The sequence below is a fragment of the Heptranchias perlo genome, chromosome 34 (genome assembly GCF_035084215.1).
Source record: "Heptranchias perlo isolate sHepPer1 chromosome 34, sHepPer1.hap1, whole genome shotgun sequence".
Taxonomy (NCBI): Eukaryota; Metazoa; Chordata; class Chondrichthyes; order Hexanchiformes; family Hexanchidae; genus Heptranchias; species Heptranchias perlo.
Window position 1 is genome coordinate 30,374,438 of NC_090358.1, and position 17,066 is coordinate 30,391,503.

General features: G+C 48.1%; 1 protein-coding gene across 1 annotated transcript in view; it reads right to left on the reverse strand.

Annotated features, from left to right (window-relative positions):
- chsy1 (chondroitin sulfate synthase 1) overlaps positions 1-7,651 on the reverse strand; it is a 69,224-nt gene extending 61,573 nt beyond the window's left edge. The window contains 2 exon segments of the mRNA XM_067971654.1: positions 6,620-6,670; positions 6,672-7,651. Coding sequence (XP_067827755.1) covers positions 6,620-6,670; positions 6,672-7,382 — 762 coding nt within the window. The 5' untranslated portion in view covers positions 7,383-7,651.
- Between the last annotated feature and the right edge of the window lie 9,415 nt (positions 7,652-17,066).

Consider the following 17,066-nt stretch of genomic DNA (forward strand, 5'->3'; position numbering starts at 1 on the left):
CCTCTTGCAATAAAGGGCAACATGCCATTTGCTTTCCTAATTGCCTGCTGTACCTGCATACTAACTTTTTGTGTTTCTTGTGACACCTAAGTGTCTCTGAACACCAACATGTAATAGTTTCTCCATTTAAAAAATATTCTGTTTTTCTATTCTTCCTACCAAAATGAATAACTTCACATTCCCCACATTGTATTTTTCACATTGTTAGTGCGAAGCAGACTTTTATAAAGATTATGCTGGCTGCAATATATTTTCCACCGAAGAGGGAATATTACTTGCCTTTAATATAAAAAAAGTGAAATACATTTGACTACCAACATTCACTGATCACAAGTTATAAACAGACTCCCTCCCACCGAGTACCCAACAGCACCCTACTGGTCATGCCACAAAAATCTAGATATATGAGGGCACGGGCACAGGATAAGGGGTCGGCCATTTAAGACTGAGATGAGGAGGCATTTCTTCACTCGGAGGGTTGTGAATCTTTGGAATTCTCTACCCCAGAGGGCTGTGGAGGCTGAGTCGTTGAGTATATTCAAGACTGAGATGGATAGATTTTTGGACTCTGGGGAATCGGGCAGGAAAGGGGAGTTGAGGTTGAAGATCAGCCATGATCTGATTGAATGGTGGAGCAGGCTCGAGGGGCCGTATGGCCTACTCCTGCTCCTATTTCTTATATTCTTATGTTCTAAACTGCTTTAAAACCTCGCTGGAAACCTGGAACGGTGGTCAGAGTGGGATCAGGCTGCTGGTCTTAAACTGAAATGAAGTGTGTCTCAGCCTCCTCAGAGTGTCAGGATTCTGGCTCACACTCCAGTCAGTCAGCATGCCTCACTGACACTCACACCATGCAAAGTGACCAGAAGAGTGATGTAAATGCAGAGTCTCAAACAGGAATCCCAAGCACCAATTATCATCCTACATTTCAATGACAAAAGCTGGAATGATACAGAAACCCAACCAGAATTAAGCCATCAAGCAATCAGCACTGTTTGATGTGCAAACCTCAGGAATTCACTGAGCCCTCTCTGACTCTTGTAATAAGTGACTGCGCTACTGAAGAATTTACCACCAATTTTACTTTAACAAGTGACTCATCCCATCTTAAAGTCAGTTACGTGGCAGAAATCTAATTTTTTTTTAAAATGCAGCATTTCCCACTGCTGCTTCCCAGTGACACCGACCAGAACTGGACCAGCTCGTCACTGAAGTTACAACTCAAATGGTTTTTAACTTCAACAGTTTCTGCAAGTTTGTACCAACTACCTCCTGCCTGAAAAGGCCAGCATTCATCTAAAAGTCAGCTTTTACACAGCTGTCTAAACCTCAGGGTGCAGGGAGATGGATCATACGGGACTGCATTGGTTGCACTGTGTAAATGTGACAGTCTCCATCTGGGCAGGATTTAAAAGTGTTTCCACCATCTTGAAGACAAAAACTTACAAAGTTTCTTAAAATCCAAGCTATTGATAGAAAGATGACAGGCACAGATTGCAGGAAGGTTCTCCATCATTTCCTGCTTGTTTGCCCATTTTCTGTTCATATCTCTGTTCCCCACTGCACAACCCAATCAGAGTGCATGTGGATAGTTTAACACTCTCTCAGCCCCAATAATCAGGCTAATGTCCCGAGTCTGTGGAATGCACTATTCCACACTGCCCATTTCTATCTCACCCTGGACCAAGACAGCCCATCAAACAACCTGCAGTTAATCCTCCATACTCCCGGCAGTATCTGTACCCATCTGACACTGGCCCCCAACTAGATCTGGCAAAACTAACGCCCTCATATTCAGGGAACGCTCCCATCATCTGCAACACAGTCTATTTATAAATGCCCTCTTTTTTAAAAAAAAAGGCACAATCCTGTGCTTCAAAATAAAACTCAGTGTATAAAGTTGTAAGTCCAGTACAGGTGACAGCAGGTCTGGCACAGCAAGCAGCAACACCAGGGACAGATTACAGTCCCACTGCAATCTCGGCCTTGTCCTGACCGAGGGGCTCGGATTCCCATCGGTCCCCAACTCTCACTGTCGTTATTTATAGTTAAATAGCAACATTCACTACAATCTGGGAAGCATAAAATTAGAGCGCGATTGAACATAGGAGCTTGTCTGCAGTACAGGCAGAGGAACTGGGAGAAGCAAGGGGTCACCACTGTCAGGTGAGGATTTCACAGGCCTTCATAGGAACAGGAGTAGGCCATTCAGCCCCTCGTGCCTGCTCCGCCATTTGATAAGATCGTGGCTGATCTGTGATCTAACTCCATATACCTGCCTTTGGCCCATATCCCTTAATACCTTTGGTTGCCAAAAAGCTATCTATCCCAGATTTAAATTTAGCAATTGAGCTAGTATCAATTGCCGTTTGCGGAAGAGAGTTCCAAACTTCTACCACCTTGTGTAGAAATGTTTTCTAATCTCACTCCTGAAAGGTCTGGCTCTAATTTTTAGACTGTGCCCCCTACTCCTATTATAAATGGGAGTCAGGTTTTGTACACAATGTGCACAGTTACAAGTAGTCAGTCAATCAAGAGAGTATTGTCACAGAGTAAAGGAACGGGAATCATATGACGATTTGTTTATCGAACTGCTGTGGGTAGTCCAAACACCAATCATTGAAGGACACACTCCAGTGGCTCCAGGGAGATCTCGTACAAACTTAATTCTAAATTCTTTCACAGGAGTTATGCACCCCCACACACAGCCCAACATGTTCTGTGGCATCACTGACAGGTTATCAACTAGATTAGAAATCAGTGCCCGTCTGAAACATGTCCTGTTGTCAGCCGCATGATTAATCCCTGAGGGTGATCATTTTATACTAATTACAGTACACTGGGTCATATAGTGCTCAGATCAAATTATTCTACAACACCTCCTTGTATAATAGAGACAGAAAGACAATAAATCTTTTAAATAGTCTCTTTTGAACTTTACACACAAAGAGCATATGGACATGAAAAATAAACACGTATCTGCAGATCTCCAGTGGGTGATTGCAGCCTCACGAGAGCAGGTAGCATCAGGCACCATGGCTCCGTTTCACACAGTATCACCCACCCTGGAAACCAGTAATGGTCAGGGCTGAGCCCTCACTCCGTCACAACTTCTCATGGCTGCCCCAACCCAAAGCTGCCTGCCATTCTCCCTCCATCACCCTTGTAACTACCAAATGATCCCCCCTATTACTCCAAATCAGACTAATGATGGTCAGTGACATCAAAGGCAGTGAAGAGGTGAAGGAGAGAGGGTGCACTGTCATGGATGTACAAGGTGCAGTTTGTGTCTTGGACCAGTGAAGTTTCAATGCCAAGAGGTCAGACACCCGTCGGAGACCAGAATTATTGTGAAGCAACATGTTCCAGAACTAACGGGAAGTTTTGAGATTTGGTGGCAGTTACGGGGAGTGGAATGGTTAAACAGCAGCTCTGAAGGAAACAAGAAACAGTGCAGAAGGATAGAGATACGTAAATACTGTCGTAAGATGGGCAGTCAGGACCTGAATATTAGTTTTTTTTTTTGTGTGGGGGGGGGGGGGGGGTGGGCAGAAAGAAAAAGGAATGAAACGAGCAATTGACAGACTTTACTACAACCCAAGGGGGAGATGATGGAGGGAGGGAGAAAGTGCAGAGAATGAGCAAGCGGACAGGAGGGGGGGGGGGGGGGGTCAGAGAAGGCACGGGCAGGTCAGCAGATGGATTTTATTTAGAACCCTCAGGTCAAATGGCAAAGAGGCCGATAGACCAGGCTGAGCAGGTTTAATCTGTATGGTAATAGCCAGTTTCACATCCAACTTGACATTCTTACACTGCACTGAGGGAATGTCTTAAATAGACAGGCGCTTGTAACCAGTAAAGCTGCCTCCACTTATTTACTGCCGCACTAATTACCCATTCACCCAGCCACACTTTACAGCGGCTTGCTGCAACGCAAAGAGGATTCCCGGCTTCACCAGACTAAGCCTCTCCTGGAGCCTTGTCGCTGATAAAGCAGCACAGATGGCCTTTATTAACAAAATCTTTGGGCAAATCCTTTGCAACAGGCTGTGCATTTAAAAACACCATAACTGAGCACGTACACCTGGGGGGGGGGGGGGGGGGGGGGGGGAAGAAAGGGCAAATCTTCAGTAAAACTAATTGGCAATTCAAACAACACCTGCATACAGCCCTTGAAGAGTAGTTAGCTTTGCAAGGACAGGAGCAGCCAAATGGCTGGAGTTTGGATTCAGCTGCATATGAGACTAAGGCAAACTTTCCAAAACTAAACTGAAAAGTTACTGCAGTGCTGGGAGGGAGCTGACAGTCAGCCTGCTCTTTGCTGAAGATCCCAGTAAGATGATCAGAGGATTATCACAAGCAGATTCCGAAGCTGGAATGAGAGGGACTTAGTCACAAGGGTAAGATTTTACCCTTCTCGTAACCAAGACAAACACCCACAGCACCATTCCTGTACCTCAAAAGCTCCGAATTCAAGATCCTAACGTCAGGGAGACAACCCAGGAATTCCAAGATCCTAACGTCAGGGAGAACAACCCACCCCTTAGAGCTACACCCACTATCCCAAGATCCCACAGCAATGTGTTCACCTCCACATCAACACACCACATAGCCCCTGAAGGGGGCTGGGAGAACTCGACCAAGCAAGAGGAAGAATGAAGAGAAATTTGGAGTCGAGCTTCACATGCAGTAAAATGAGTGGGTCAATTCTAACACATTCACCCCAACCCCAACTCTCCACACAGGCTCCACACTGAAATACCGAGTGGCCCCTTAGACAGGCCGCAGTGCAGTGACCCCCTCATAACACTGCACTACCCCAGGGGGAAACGGGACCCTGCCAGGAACCCCCTCCCTCATCACCGCTACTACCCCATAGATTAAACCAGTGGAAGTGACAAATACCTCTGATTTAGGGCTGGGGAAGTATTGAACTGCCTGACCCGCAAAAGACACAGGCAGACAGGCTCGATTCAGGCAACCGGCCGTGCCAACGAAGCCCCCCCCCACCCCACCCCCACCCCACCAGCGATCCAACAACTGCGGCAGCACCAACTCTGGGACAGTGCAACAGGGGCGGATCTAGGACCCCCGAGTAACCCCCAGTACCGACCCTCCACCACCCCCCGGGTAACCCCCAGTACCGACCCACCACCCCCCCCCCCGGGTAACCCCCAGTACCGACCCTCCACCACCCCCCGGGTAACCCCCAGTACCGACCCACCACCCCCCCCCCCCGGGTAACCCCCAGTACCGACCCTCCACCACCCCCCCCGGGTAACCCCCAGTACCGACCCGCCACCACCCCCGGGTAACCCCCAGTACCGACCCTCCACCCCCCCCCCCCCGGGTAACTCCCAGTACCGACCCTCCACCACCCCCCCCCGGGTAACTCCCAGTACCGACACCCCCCCCACCCACCCGGGTAACCCCCAGTACCGACCCTCCACCCACCCCCGGGTAACCCCCAGTACCGACCCTCCACCACCCCCCGGGTAACCCCCAGTACCTGACCCCACCACCCCCCCCCCCCCGGGTAACCCCCAGTACCGACCCTCCACCACCCCCCCCGGGTAACCCCCAGTACCGACCCGCCACCACCCCCGGGTAACCCCCCAGTACCGACCCTCCTCCACCCCCCCCCCCCCCCGGGTAACTCCCCAGTACCCGACCCTCCACCACCCCCCCCCGGGTAACTCCCAGTACCGACACCACCCCCCCACCCCACGCCCGGGTAACCCCCAGTACCGACCCTCACCACCCCCCCGGGTAACCCCCAGTACCCGACCCTCCACCCCCCCCGGGTAACCCCCAGTACCGACCCTCCACCCACCCCCCCCGGGTAACCCCCCAGTACCGACCCTCCACCACCCCCCCGGGTAACCCCCAGTACCGACACCCCCCCCACCCCACCCGGGTAACCCCCAGTACCGACGACACCCCCACCCCACCCACCCGGGTAACCCCCAGTACCGACCCTCCACCACCCACCCCGGTAACCCCAGTACCCGACACCCCCCCCCACCCACCCGGGTTGGGGGGCAGGGGGGGTCGGTGGGGTCGCCCGGGGGGAGGGGGGGGTCTGTACTGGGGGTCACCCGGGGGGAATGGGGGTCACCCGGGGGGAGAGGGGGTCTGTACTGGGGGGTCACCCGGGGGGGAATGGGGGGTCACCCGGGGGGAGAGGGGTGCCTGTACTTGGGGTCACCCGGGGGGAGAGGGGGGTCGGTACTGGGGGTTACCCCGGGTGGGGGGGTATCGGTACTGGGGGGTATCGGTACTGGGGGGTACCCCCAATACCAACCCCCCCTCTCCCCCCCCGGGTGACCCCCAGTACCCGACCCCCCCTCTCCCCCGGGTAACCCCCCTGCCCCCCCCTCTCCCCCCGGGTAACCCCCCTGCCCCCCCCTCTCCCCCAGGGTAACCCCCTGCCCCCCCCTCTCCCCCAGGGTAACCCCCTGCCCCCCCCTCTCCCCCCCCAGGGTAACCCCCTGCCCCCCCCTCTCCCCCAGGGTAACCCCCTGCCCCCCCTCTCCCCCAGGGTAACCCCCTGTCCCCCCTCTCCCCCAGGGTAACCCCCTGTCCCCCCCTCTCCCCCAGGGTAACCCCCTGTCCTTACCTCGTATGACCAGACGCACTGGACCCCGGCGAACCTGCGCACACAGCGCCCCGACCTCCAGGTCCTCGTGGGCCGTGTACATCTCCCGCAGGCACTGGCCGATGTGAGGCACCACCCGGCGGAGCAGCTCGCGGCTCAGGATGACCCCCGGGCCGCCCATGCAGAAGTTCTCCCCGGGCTCGAGTGCCAGCTTGCCCAGCTCCTCGGGGGTGCCGAGGCCGGTCTGGCCCAGGTAGAGCGGCTGGCTGCTGTTGAGGCCCCGCAGGAAGCGCTCCAGCCTCTCCCCGCGGATGTAGGTGTCGTCGTCGGCCCGCACGAACCACTCGAAGTGCTGCAGGTGCCGCTCCGCCATGTACTTGAGCATCAGGAAGGACTTCTTCTGGGGCGGGTAGGTGTCGTCCACCCCGGGCAGGGCGACCAGCGGCAGCGGCAGGCTCAGGTCCGAGCCCTCGCTGGAGAAGAACTCCACCTTGCCGGGGATGTGCCGGGCCCAGGTCCGGTGGGCCGCCACCGCCCGGCTCCGCAGGTACTTCTGGGCGCTCATCACCCCCACGTACATGAAGCGCGAGTCCGAGGCCTCGGCCTGGCCTGGCGGCGGATGCCCGGCTCCCTGCCCCCGCCGGCCGCACACGGCGCTGGCTCTCCGCCGCTGCCCTTTGCTGAACTCGGCGGCGCGGGGTAAGATGAGCCGGGAGGCCAGGGCGAAGCCGAGCACCAGGCCCAGCAACACGCTCAGCCAGAAGCGCCGGCCCCGGGGCGCCATCCCCCGGCTCCCCGCCCGGCCCCGGCCTCGGCCGCACCGGCTCCCCGCTCCCTCCCCGCCCGGCCTCGGCCTCTCCCCCGCCGGGCTTCCCTGTCACCGTGTCCGGGCCCCAGCCGCTCACTCGCGCTCGTTACTCGGCGGCGCTCATACCCCGGGGAGGCGGCGGCCCCGGGCCCGCGCCCGGCTCTCGGCGGCCTCTGCCCGCTCCATGCTCGGTTCCCTCCCGCCCTCCGTCCGCGGCCCGTCCGCAGCGCCTTTAATGGCCCCGCACCCAGCCCCGAGCTCGCTCCTCATTGGCCGCGGCGGCAGGCCCCGCCTCTTAAAGGGACAGTGTCACCGGCGGGAGGGGGATTTAAACCCCGCCCCCCGGGGAATTAAACCCCGCCCCCCGCGGAATTAAACCCCGCCCCCCGTGATTTAAACCCCGCCCCCCGTGATTTAAACCCCGCCCCCCCTCACCTTGCTTGATGTTAGCGGACTGACAGTGAAGCGGATCCAGAGTCCGCAGGTTATCGGAACTTCGACAAATTGATCTCCGGGTTCATTTTTTAAAAATAAAATCTGCTGTGGATTGTAATTTTCATTAAGCTTCTTCACTCTCGACATAAGAAAAAATCTAAAGTCAGAATCTTGGGGCTTGTTAGTGCATCATCTTCGAATAATACAGTACAGCAGGAGGCCATTTGGCCCATCGTGCCTGTCCCGGCTCTTTGAAAGATCTATCCAATTAGTCCCATTCTCCTGCTCTTTCCCCATAACCCTGCAAATTTTTCCCCTTTAAGAATTTCTCCAATTCCCTTTTGAAATGATGTGGAGATGCCGGTGATGGACTGGGGTTGACAATTGTAAACAATTTTACAACACCAAGTTATAGTCCAGCAATTTTATTTTAAATTCACAAGCTTTCGGAGGCTTCCTCCTTCCTCAGGTAAATGTTCAGGAGCTCCTGAACATTTAAAATTGTTTACAACTTTTGAAAGTTATTATTGAATCTGCTTCAGGCAGTGCATCCAGATCATAACAACTCGCTGCGTAAAAAAAATGTTTCCTCATGTTGCCTCTGGTTCTTTTGCCGATCACCTTAAATCTGTGTCCTCTGGTTACCGACCCTTCTGCCACTGGAAACAGTTTCTCCTTATTTACTCTATCAAAACCGTTCATGATTTTGAACACCTCCATTAAATCTCCCCTTAACCTTCTCCGCTCTAAGGAGAACAACCCCAGCTTCTTCAGTCTCTCCACATAACTGAAGTCCCTCATCCCTGGAACCATTCTAGTAAATCTCCTCTGCACCCTCTCTAAGGCCTTGACATCCTTCCTAAAATGTGGTGCCCAGAATTGATACTCCAGCTGAGGCCTAACCAGTGTTTTATAAAGGTTTAGCATAACTTCCTTGCTTTTGTACTCTATGCCTCTATTAATAAAGCCCAGGATCCCATATGCCTTTTTAACAGCCTTCTCAACTTGTCCTTCCACCTTCAAAGATTTGTGTACATATCAAAAAGAGCAGTGGTCCTAATACTGACCCCTGGGGAACACCACTGTAAACTTCCCTCCAGTCTGAAAAACAACCAACCATTCACCACTACACTCTGCTTTCTGTCCCCCAGCCAATTTTGTATCCACACTGCCACTGTCCCTTTAATCTCATGGGCTTTAATTTTGCTAACAAGTCTATTATGTGGCACTTTATCAAATGCCTTTTGAAAGTCCGTATACACAACATCAACCGCACTACCCTCATCAACCCTCTCCATTACATCATCAAAGAACTCAATCTAGTTAGTCAAATACGATTTTCCTTTAACAAATCCGTGCTGACTTTTATTTATTTCCCATACTTTCCCAAGTGCCAATTAATTTTGTCCCAGATTATTGTCTCTGAAAGTTTCCCCACCACCGACATTAGACTGACTGGCCTGTAATTGCCACTCCCCTTTTTTGAACAGGGGTGTAACATTTGCAATCCTCCAGTCCTCCGACACTCTCCCCATATCTAAGGAGGATTGGAAGATTGTGGCCAGAGCCTCCGCAATTTCCACCCTTACTTCCCTCAGTAACCGAGGATGCATCCAATCTGGACCCGGTGACTTTTCTACTTTGAGCACTGCCATCCTTTTAAGTACCTCCTCTTTATCTATTTTTATCCTATCCAGTATCCCTCCCACCTCCTCCTTTACTGCTACAATCGCAGCATCCTCTTCTCCAGTGAAGACCGATGCGATTTATTCATTTAGTGCCTCAGCCGTGCCCTCTGCCTCCACAAGAAGATCATTTTTTGTCCCTAATCGGTCCCACCCTTCCTTTGCCTACCCTTTTACTATTTATATGTTTATAAAAGACTTTTGCGTTCCCTTTTACGTTAGCCGCTAATCTATTCTCGTACTCTCTCTTTTCCCCTCTTATTGCATATTTTAGATCCCCTCTGTACTTTCTGTATTCAGCCTGGTTCTCTACTGTATTATGATCCTTACATTCGTCATAAACCTCCTTTTTCTGTTTCATTTTGATCTCTCTATCTTTAGTCACCCAGGGAGCTCTAGCTTTGGATGCCCTTCCTTTCCCCCTCGTGGGAATGTGTCCACTCTGTACCCGAACCAACTCCTCTTTGAAGGCCTCCCATTGTTCAATTACTGTTTTGCCTAACAATTTTTGATTCCAACCCAGCAGGGCAAGATCCATTTTTAACTCAGTGAAATTTGCCCTCTTCCAATTAAGCATTTTCACATTTGATTGTTCCTAGTCCTTTCCATAACTATTCTAAACCTAATGATATTATGATCACTGTTCCCCAAATGCTCCCCCACTGAAACATGCTCCACCTGCCCCACTTCATTCCCCAGAACTGCTTCCTTCCTGGTTGGGCTGGAAACACACCGTTCCAGAAAGTTCTCTTGAACACAATTGCACGTTTGATTTGAGCTGTGAAGTCTATTAGAATCTCAGTAGTGACCTTATACAGAGCAGCATTAAATGATCATCTCTGGAACTGGTTTTAGTCTGAACTCTGAAAGTTCTGATAAACATTCACCAGTTGGTAAGACTGACCCTCTGCTGTTTTATGGATGTTTATTTTTACCTGGAACAACACAATCTCCTTGTGTCAGCTTCAGGTATTTTGCTCAAACTTCCTTCTTTGGCTCAGAAATTGCTGTTATTTTTACTCTGAAAGGAAACAAATTCTTTAGGAGCTCAAAATTATTTTCAGCATCATTTAAAAGTCAGTTTGATTCAGTGAATGCGAGAGTCAATATCGGTCCACTGCTAGGTCACCATAAGCATTATTTTTAAGTCTTAAGTGGCAGAGGTATGAAAACTGGCTTAAATGCAGGAACATAACAATTGCCATTGATTTCAATGCGGATAAATCTATGATAACTAGCCTCTAACTGTTTGCGGCGAGGGGCAATGGTGGAGGGGGGGGTGAAAGTCCCAGGAAAATACGGAGCGGTGTAATTAATGGCGTAAGTCACTCCATAATTTCCTCTTTTTTTACACCGTTCAAGGCTCCCTACGCTGAATGGCATAAGTCCCCAGGAAAATCTGGGCCAGAGTCTGGTCATAGTGTATCTAATTCTGTTACTGAGTTATTTCCTACTGATTTTAACATTGCATCAGTTATTTTAAGCAGATTTCTACACTTTGTATTCCATCTGACTACTGCGTGTAAAACAACTTTTAAAAAATACATCAACCTGTCTCCTCTATAAGTTTCTCCCTTTAATTTAATTATGTTGAGCAATTGCATCCAAAGTAAGGCTACAAATTGTCATTTTTTTAAAGTGCAATTTTGATCTTTTTAAAACTTGAAGTTGTAATCCATAATTTTCTTTTGAACAGCATAATTATTACAAACATTTCCTGCTGTCACGAAGTCAGCTGTTTCAGTCAGTTGGTGTGGTTGGGTTGCTGGTTCTTTGTGGCAGTGCAGAGAACGGTTTTGCCCTGTAATTACTGATGGACATATAAAAATAGTGATCCTTTCAGTTTGTGCTGGCTCCCCTTTAAATACAGTGGCAGGCCTCAAACTGCAGTGCAACCTCCAAGGATCCATCAATCATGCATTTAAAAAGCAAGTACTGGCAAAACAGCTTAAACCGTGTTTAATTATTTATTCATATATTTATCCCCAATGATCAGACAAATGTATATAAACCTTAGAACCATTCAGCCCATCATGTCTGTGCCGGCTCTTTGCTGGAGCAATCCAAAACTAATCCCCCTGCCCCACTCTCTCCCCATAGCCTTGTATCTTGCTCTGCTTCAAATATTTATCTAATTTTCCCTGTAAAGATGCAATGATCTCTCTGCCTCAACCACTCCCTGTGACAAAGCATTCCATGCTCCAACAATCCTCTGTATAAATAAATTTCTCCTAATCTCTCTCCTCACTCTCTTAGTGACAATTTTAAATCTATGACCCCCCCCCACCGACCCCGTCACTGACTAGAGGGAACAGTCTTTCCCTATTCACTATCAAAACCCTTTATAACTTTAAAATCCTCTATTAAATCTCCTCTCAGCCTTCTCTGCTCCAGTGGAAACAGTCCCAGTATCTCAGGTCCCTCCTCATAACTAGAGTTTCCCATCCCTGGTATCCTGGTGAATCTACGCTGTACCCTTTCTGCGGCTTTAATGTCCTTTCTATTGTGGAGCACCCAAAATTGCAGTCAGTACTCAGACTGTGGCCGATCCAAACCCTTATACAAATTTATCAGGTACTTCTTTACCCATATGAATAAAATGTTTTTCAATCTTTTTATGGCTTTATCTACCTGCTCTCGCACTTTTAGGGAATTACAAATTTGAACCCCTAGGACTCTCTGTTCATCCACACAGCACAAAAACAGGCCATTCGGCCCAACTGGTCTGTGCTGGTGTTTATGTTCCAAATGAGCCTCCTCCCTCCCTACTTCATCTACCCCTATCAGGATATCCTTCTATTCCTTTCTCCCTCATGCATCTATGCTATTTGCCTCAACTACTCCTTGTGGTAGTGAGTTCCACATTCTAACTACTCTCTGAGTAAAGAAGTTTCTCCTGAATTCCCTATTTGATTCATTAGTGACCATCTTATATTTATGGCCCCCAGTTTTGGTCTCCCCCAGAAGTGGAAATGTTTTCTCTACGTTTACCCTATTGAACCCTTTCATAATTTTAAAGACTTCTATCAGGTCACCCCCTCAGCCTTCTCTTTTCTAGAGAAAGGAGCCCCAGTCTGTTCAGTCTTTACTGTTGTTATCCCCTCTCAGTTCTGGTATCATCCTTTTAGATCTTTTTTACACTTTATCTAGTGCCTCCATATCCTTTTTGTAATATGGAGACCAGAACTGTGCGCAGTACCCCAAGTGTGGTCTAACCAAGGTTCTATACAAGTTTAACATAATTTGTCTACTTTTGAATTTGATTCCTATAGAAATGAACCCCAGTGCTTTGTTTGCATTTTTTATGGCTTTGTTAACCTGTGTTGTTACTTTTAACGATTTGTGAATCTGCACCCTGAGATCCCTTTGCAACTCTACCCCATTTAGATTTTTATTTTCCCAGGAGTATGTGGCTTCCTTATTCCCTGTGGCCTACTCCTGTCCCTATGTTCCTTTTAACTGATGTTCCAGTCTCTGCCTCATTGGCGCCCTGCAGTAAAGCATTCAATGTTCTAATAACTCTGTGTGAAAACATTTCTCCTAATTTCCCCCATCACTCTTCCAGTGATAATCCGGTTTAACCACAAGAGGAAGCAATCTCTCACTGTTCATCCTCTCAAAACCTTTCCTCATTTTGAATACCTGCATTAGACCCCCCCCCCCCGCCTTCTCTGTTCGGGGGGAGGGGAAAAATCAGCTGTTTAAATTACCTTGTGTTCTCAGATAGTCTGATTTAAGTCTGAGCATTTTGAAAACTTGTCAGACCAAGTAAGGGAGTTGGTATTAACTCAGATACTGAGAGGAAATCTTTCTACCACATTAAATTTACCAAATCTGAACTATGGGATGCCATAAACAGGACATCTGGTTACTGCTGCAGCTGCACCGCTAAACTTTTGTAAAACATTTCCGATATTTCTACCTGCAATCTGTACAAGTGCGATCTGCTTAAACTTCCATCACAAAACAGACCAGCATCAAATAAAGCTCCAACGCCCTCTAGTGCTTCCTGAGAAACCCTTACCGTGTAGTGAATTCAGGAGGTGACTCAGCTCTCAGGATCACGGTTCAAACAACATTCTTCCTGATCCTACGCACTTTAGATATGGTGATCCATTTTATGAATAAATCTATCATACAATGGCATCATGCTTTCATAAACTGAAGGATCCTCTCGCTGCCTGAAATACTGGGGATAAAACACCACCACATCAGGATGGAGGATGAGGGAAGCAATATTTTAAACCAAAGGCACAAAGTTCAAATCACAGCAGAAATTCATGCTTTGCAATTAAACCAGAAAGAATTTTCCTGATTGAATTTAATTTATTCTGCACATTTTCAATGCTGCCTATGATCGAATATCAAAGATAAAGTTCTGGGCAGTGATTTAAGGGGAAACAGAGAGGAACTAATTGAAATTTCACACTGAGAGTGAATCTGGCCTCCTTTTTATTGGAGAATGAAAGAGTTTCTTAGAATTTACTACGATTACACTGAAAATCAGCGCTGTCCCAACTATAACAGGTTTCTGGATTTAGAGTGGACTTTTTTTTTTGCAATGTTCCTACATGGATGAAATTTGGCAAAATGCTAGGCTGAGGTCCTGGGGAGGTCAGCAGACATCCCGAGGCACTAACAGTGCAGTCATCGGGAACACACAGAGATCTACAAGAACACACACACACACACACACACACACACACAGAGATCTACAAGAACACACACACACACACACAGAGATCTACAAGAACACACACACACAAACACACACAGAGATCTACAAGAACACACACACACACAGAGATCTACAAGAACACACACACACACAGAGATCTACAAGAACACACACACAGATCTACAAGAACACACACACAGATCTACAAGAACACACACACAGATCTACAAGAACACACACACAGAGATCTACAAGAACACACACACAGAGATCTACAAGAACACACACACACACATCTACAAGAACACACACACACACACACACACACACACACACACACAGATCTACAAGAACACACACACACACAGAGATCTACAAGAACACACACACACAAACACACACAGAGATCTACAAGAACACACACACACACAGAGATCTACAAGAACACACACACACAGAGATCTACAACACACACACACACACAGAGATCTACAACACACACACACAGAGATCTACAAGAACACACACACACACACACAGATCTACAACACACACACACACAGAGATCTACAAGAACACACACACAGATCTACAAGAACACACACACAGATCTACAAGAACACACACACAGATCTACAAGAACACACACACAGATCTACAAGAACACACACACACACAGAGATCTACAAGAACACACACACAGATCTACAAGAACACACACAGATCTACAACACACACACAGATCTACAACACACACACAGATCTACAACACACACACAGATCTACAACACACACACAGATCTACAACACACACACAGATCTACAACACACACACAGATCTACAACAACACACACACACACACACACACAGATCTACAAGAACACACACACACACAGAGATCTACAAGAACACACACACACAGAGATCGACAACAACACACACACACAGAGATCGACAACAACACACACACACAGAGATCTACAACACACACACACACACACAGAGATCTACAAGAACACACACACACACAGAGATCTACAAGAACACACACACACACACAGAGATCTACAAGAACACACACACACAGAGATCTACAAGAACACACACACACACAGAGATCTACAAGAACACACACACACAGAGATCTACAAGAACACACACACACACAGAGATCTACAAGAACACACACACACAGAGATCTACAACAACACACACACAGAGATCTACAACAACACACACACACAGAGATCTACAAGAACACACACACACAGAGATCTACAAGAACACACACACACAGAGATCTACAAGAACACACACACACACAGAGATCTACAAGAACACACACACACAGAGATCTACAACAACACACACACAGAGATCTACAACAACACACACACACAGAGATCTACAAGAACACACACACACAGAGATCTACAAGAACACACACACACACAGAGATCTACAACAACACACACACACACAGATCTACAACAACACACACACAGAGATCTACAACAACACACACACACAGAGATCTACAAGAACACACACACACAGAGATCTACAAGAACACACACACACAGAGATCTACAAGAACACACACACACACAGAGATCTACAAGAACACACACACACAGAGATCTACAAGAACACACACACACAGATCTACAAGAACACACACACACACAGATCTACAAGAACACACACACAGATCTACAAGAACACACACACAGATCTACAACAACACACACACACAGAGATCTACAACAACACACACACACACAGAGATCTACAACAACACACACACACACAGAGATCTACAACAACACACACACACAGAGATCTACAAGAACACACACACACACAGAGATCTACAAGAACACACACACAGAGATCTACAAGAACACACACACAGAGATCTACAAGAACACACACACACAGATCTACAAGAACACACACACACAGAGATCTACAAGAACACACACACACACAGAGATCTACAAGAACACACACACACACAGATCTACAAGAACACACACACAGATCTACAAGAACACACACACAGATCTACAAGAACACACACAGATCTACAACACACACACAGATCTACAACACACACACAGATCTACAACACACACACACACACACACAGATCTACAACACACACACACACACACACAGATCTACAAGAACACACACACACACAGAGATCTACAAGAACACACACACACACACAGATCTACAAGAACACACACACACAGAGATCTACAAGAACACACACACACAGAGATCTACAACAACACACACACACAGAGATCTACAACAACACACACACACACAGATCTACAACAACACACACACACACACACACAGATCTACAAGAACACACACACACACAGAGATCTACAAGAACACACACACACACAGAGATCTACAAGAACACACACACACACACAGAGATCTACAAGAACACACACACACAGAGATCTACAAGAACACACACACACAGAGATCTACAAGAACACACACACACAGAGATCTACAAGAACACACACACAGATCTACAAGAACACACACACAGATCTACAAGAACACACACACAGATCTACAAGAACACACACACACACACACACACACACACACAGAGATCTACAAGAACACACACACACACAGAGATCTACAAGAACACACACACACACACACACAGATCTACAAGAACACACACACACAGATCTACAAGAACACACACACACAGAGATCTACAAGAACACACACACACAGAGATCTACAACAACACACACACAGAGATCTACAACAACACACACACACAGAGATCTACAACAACACACACACACAGAGAT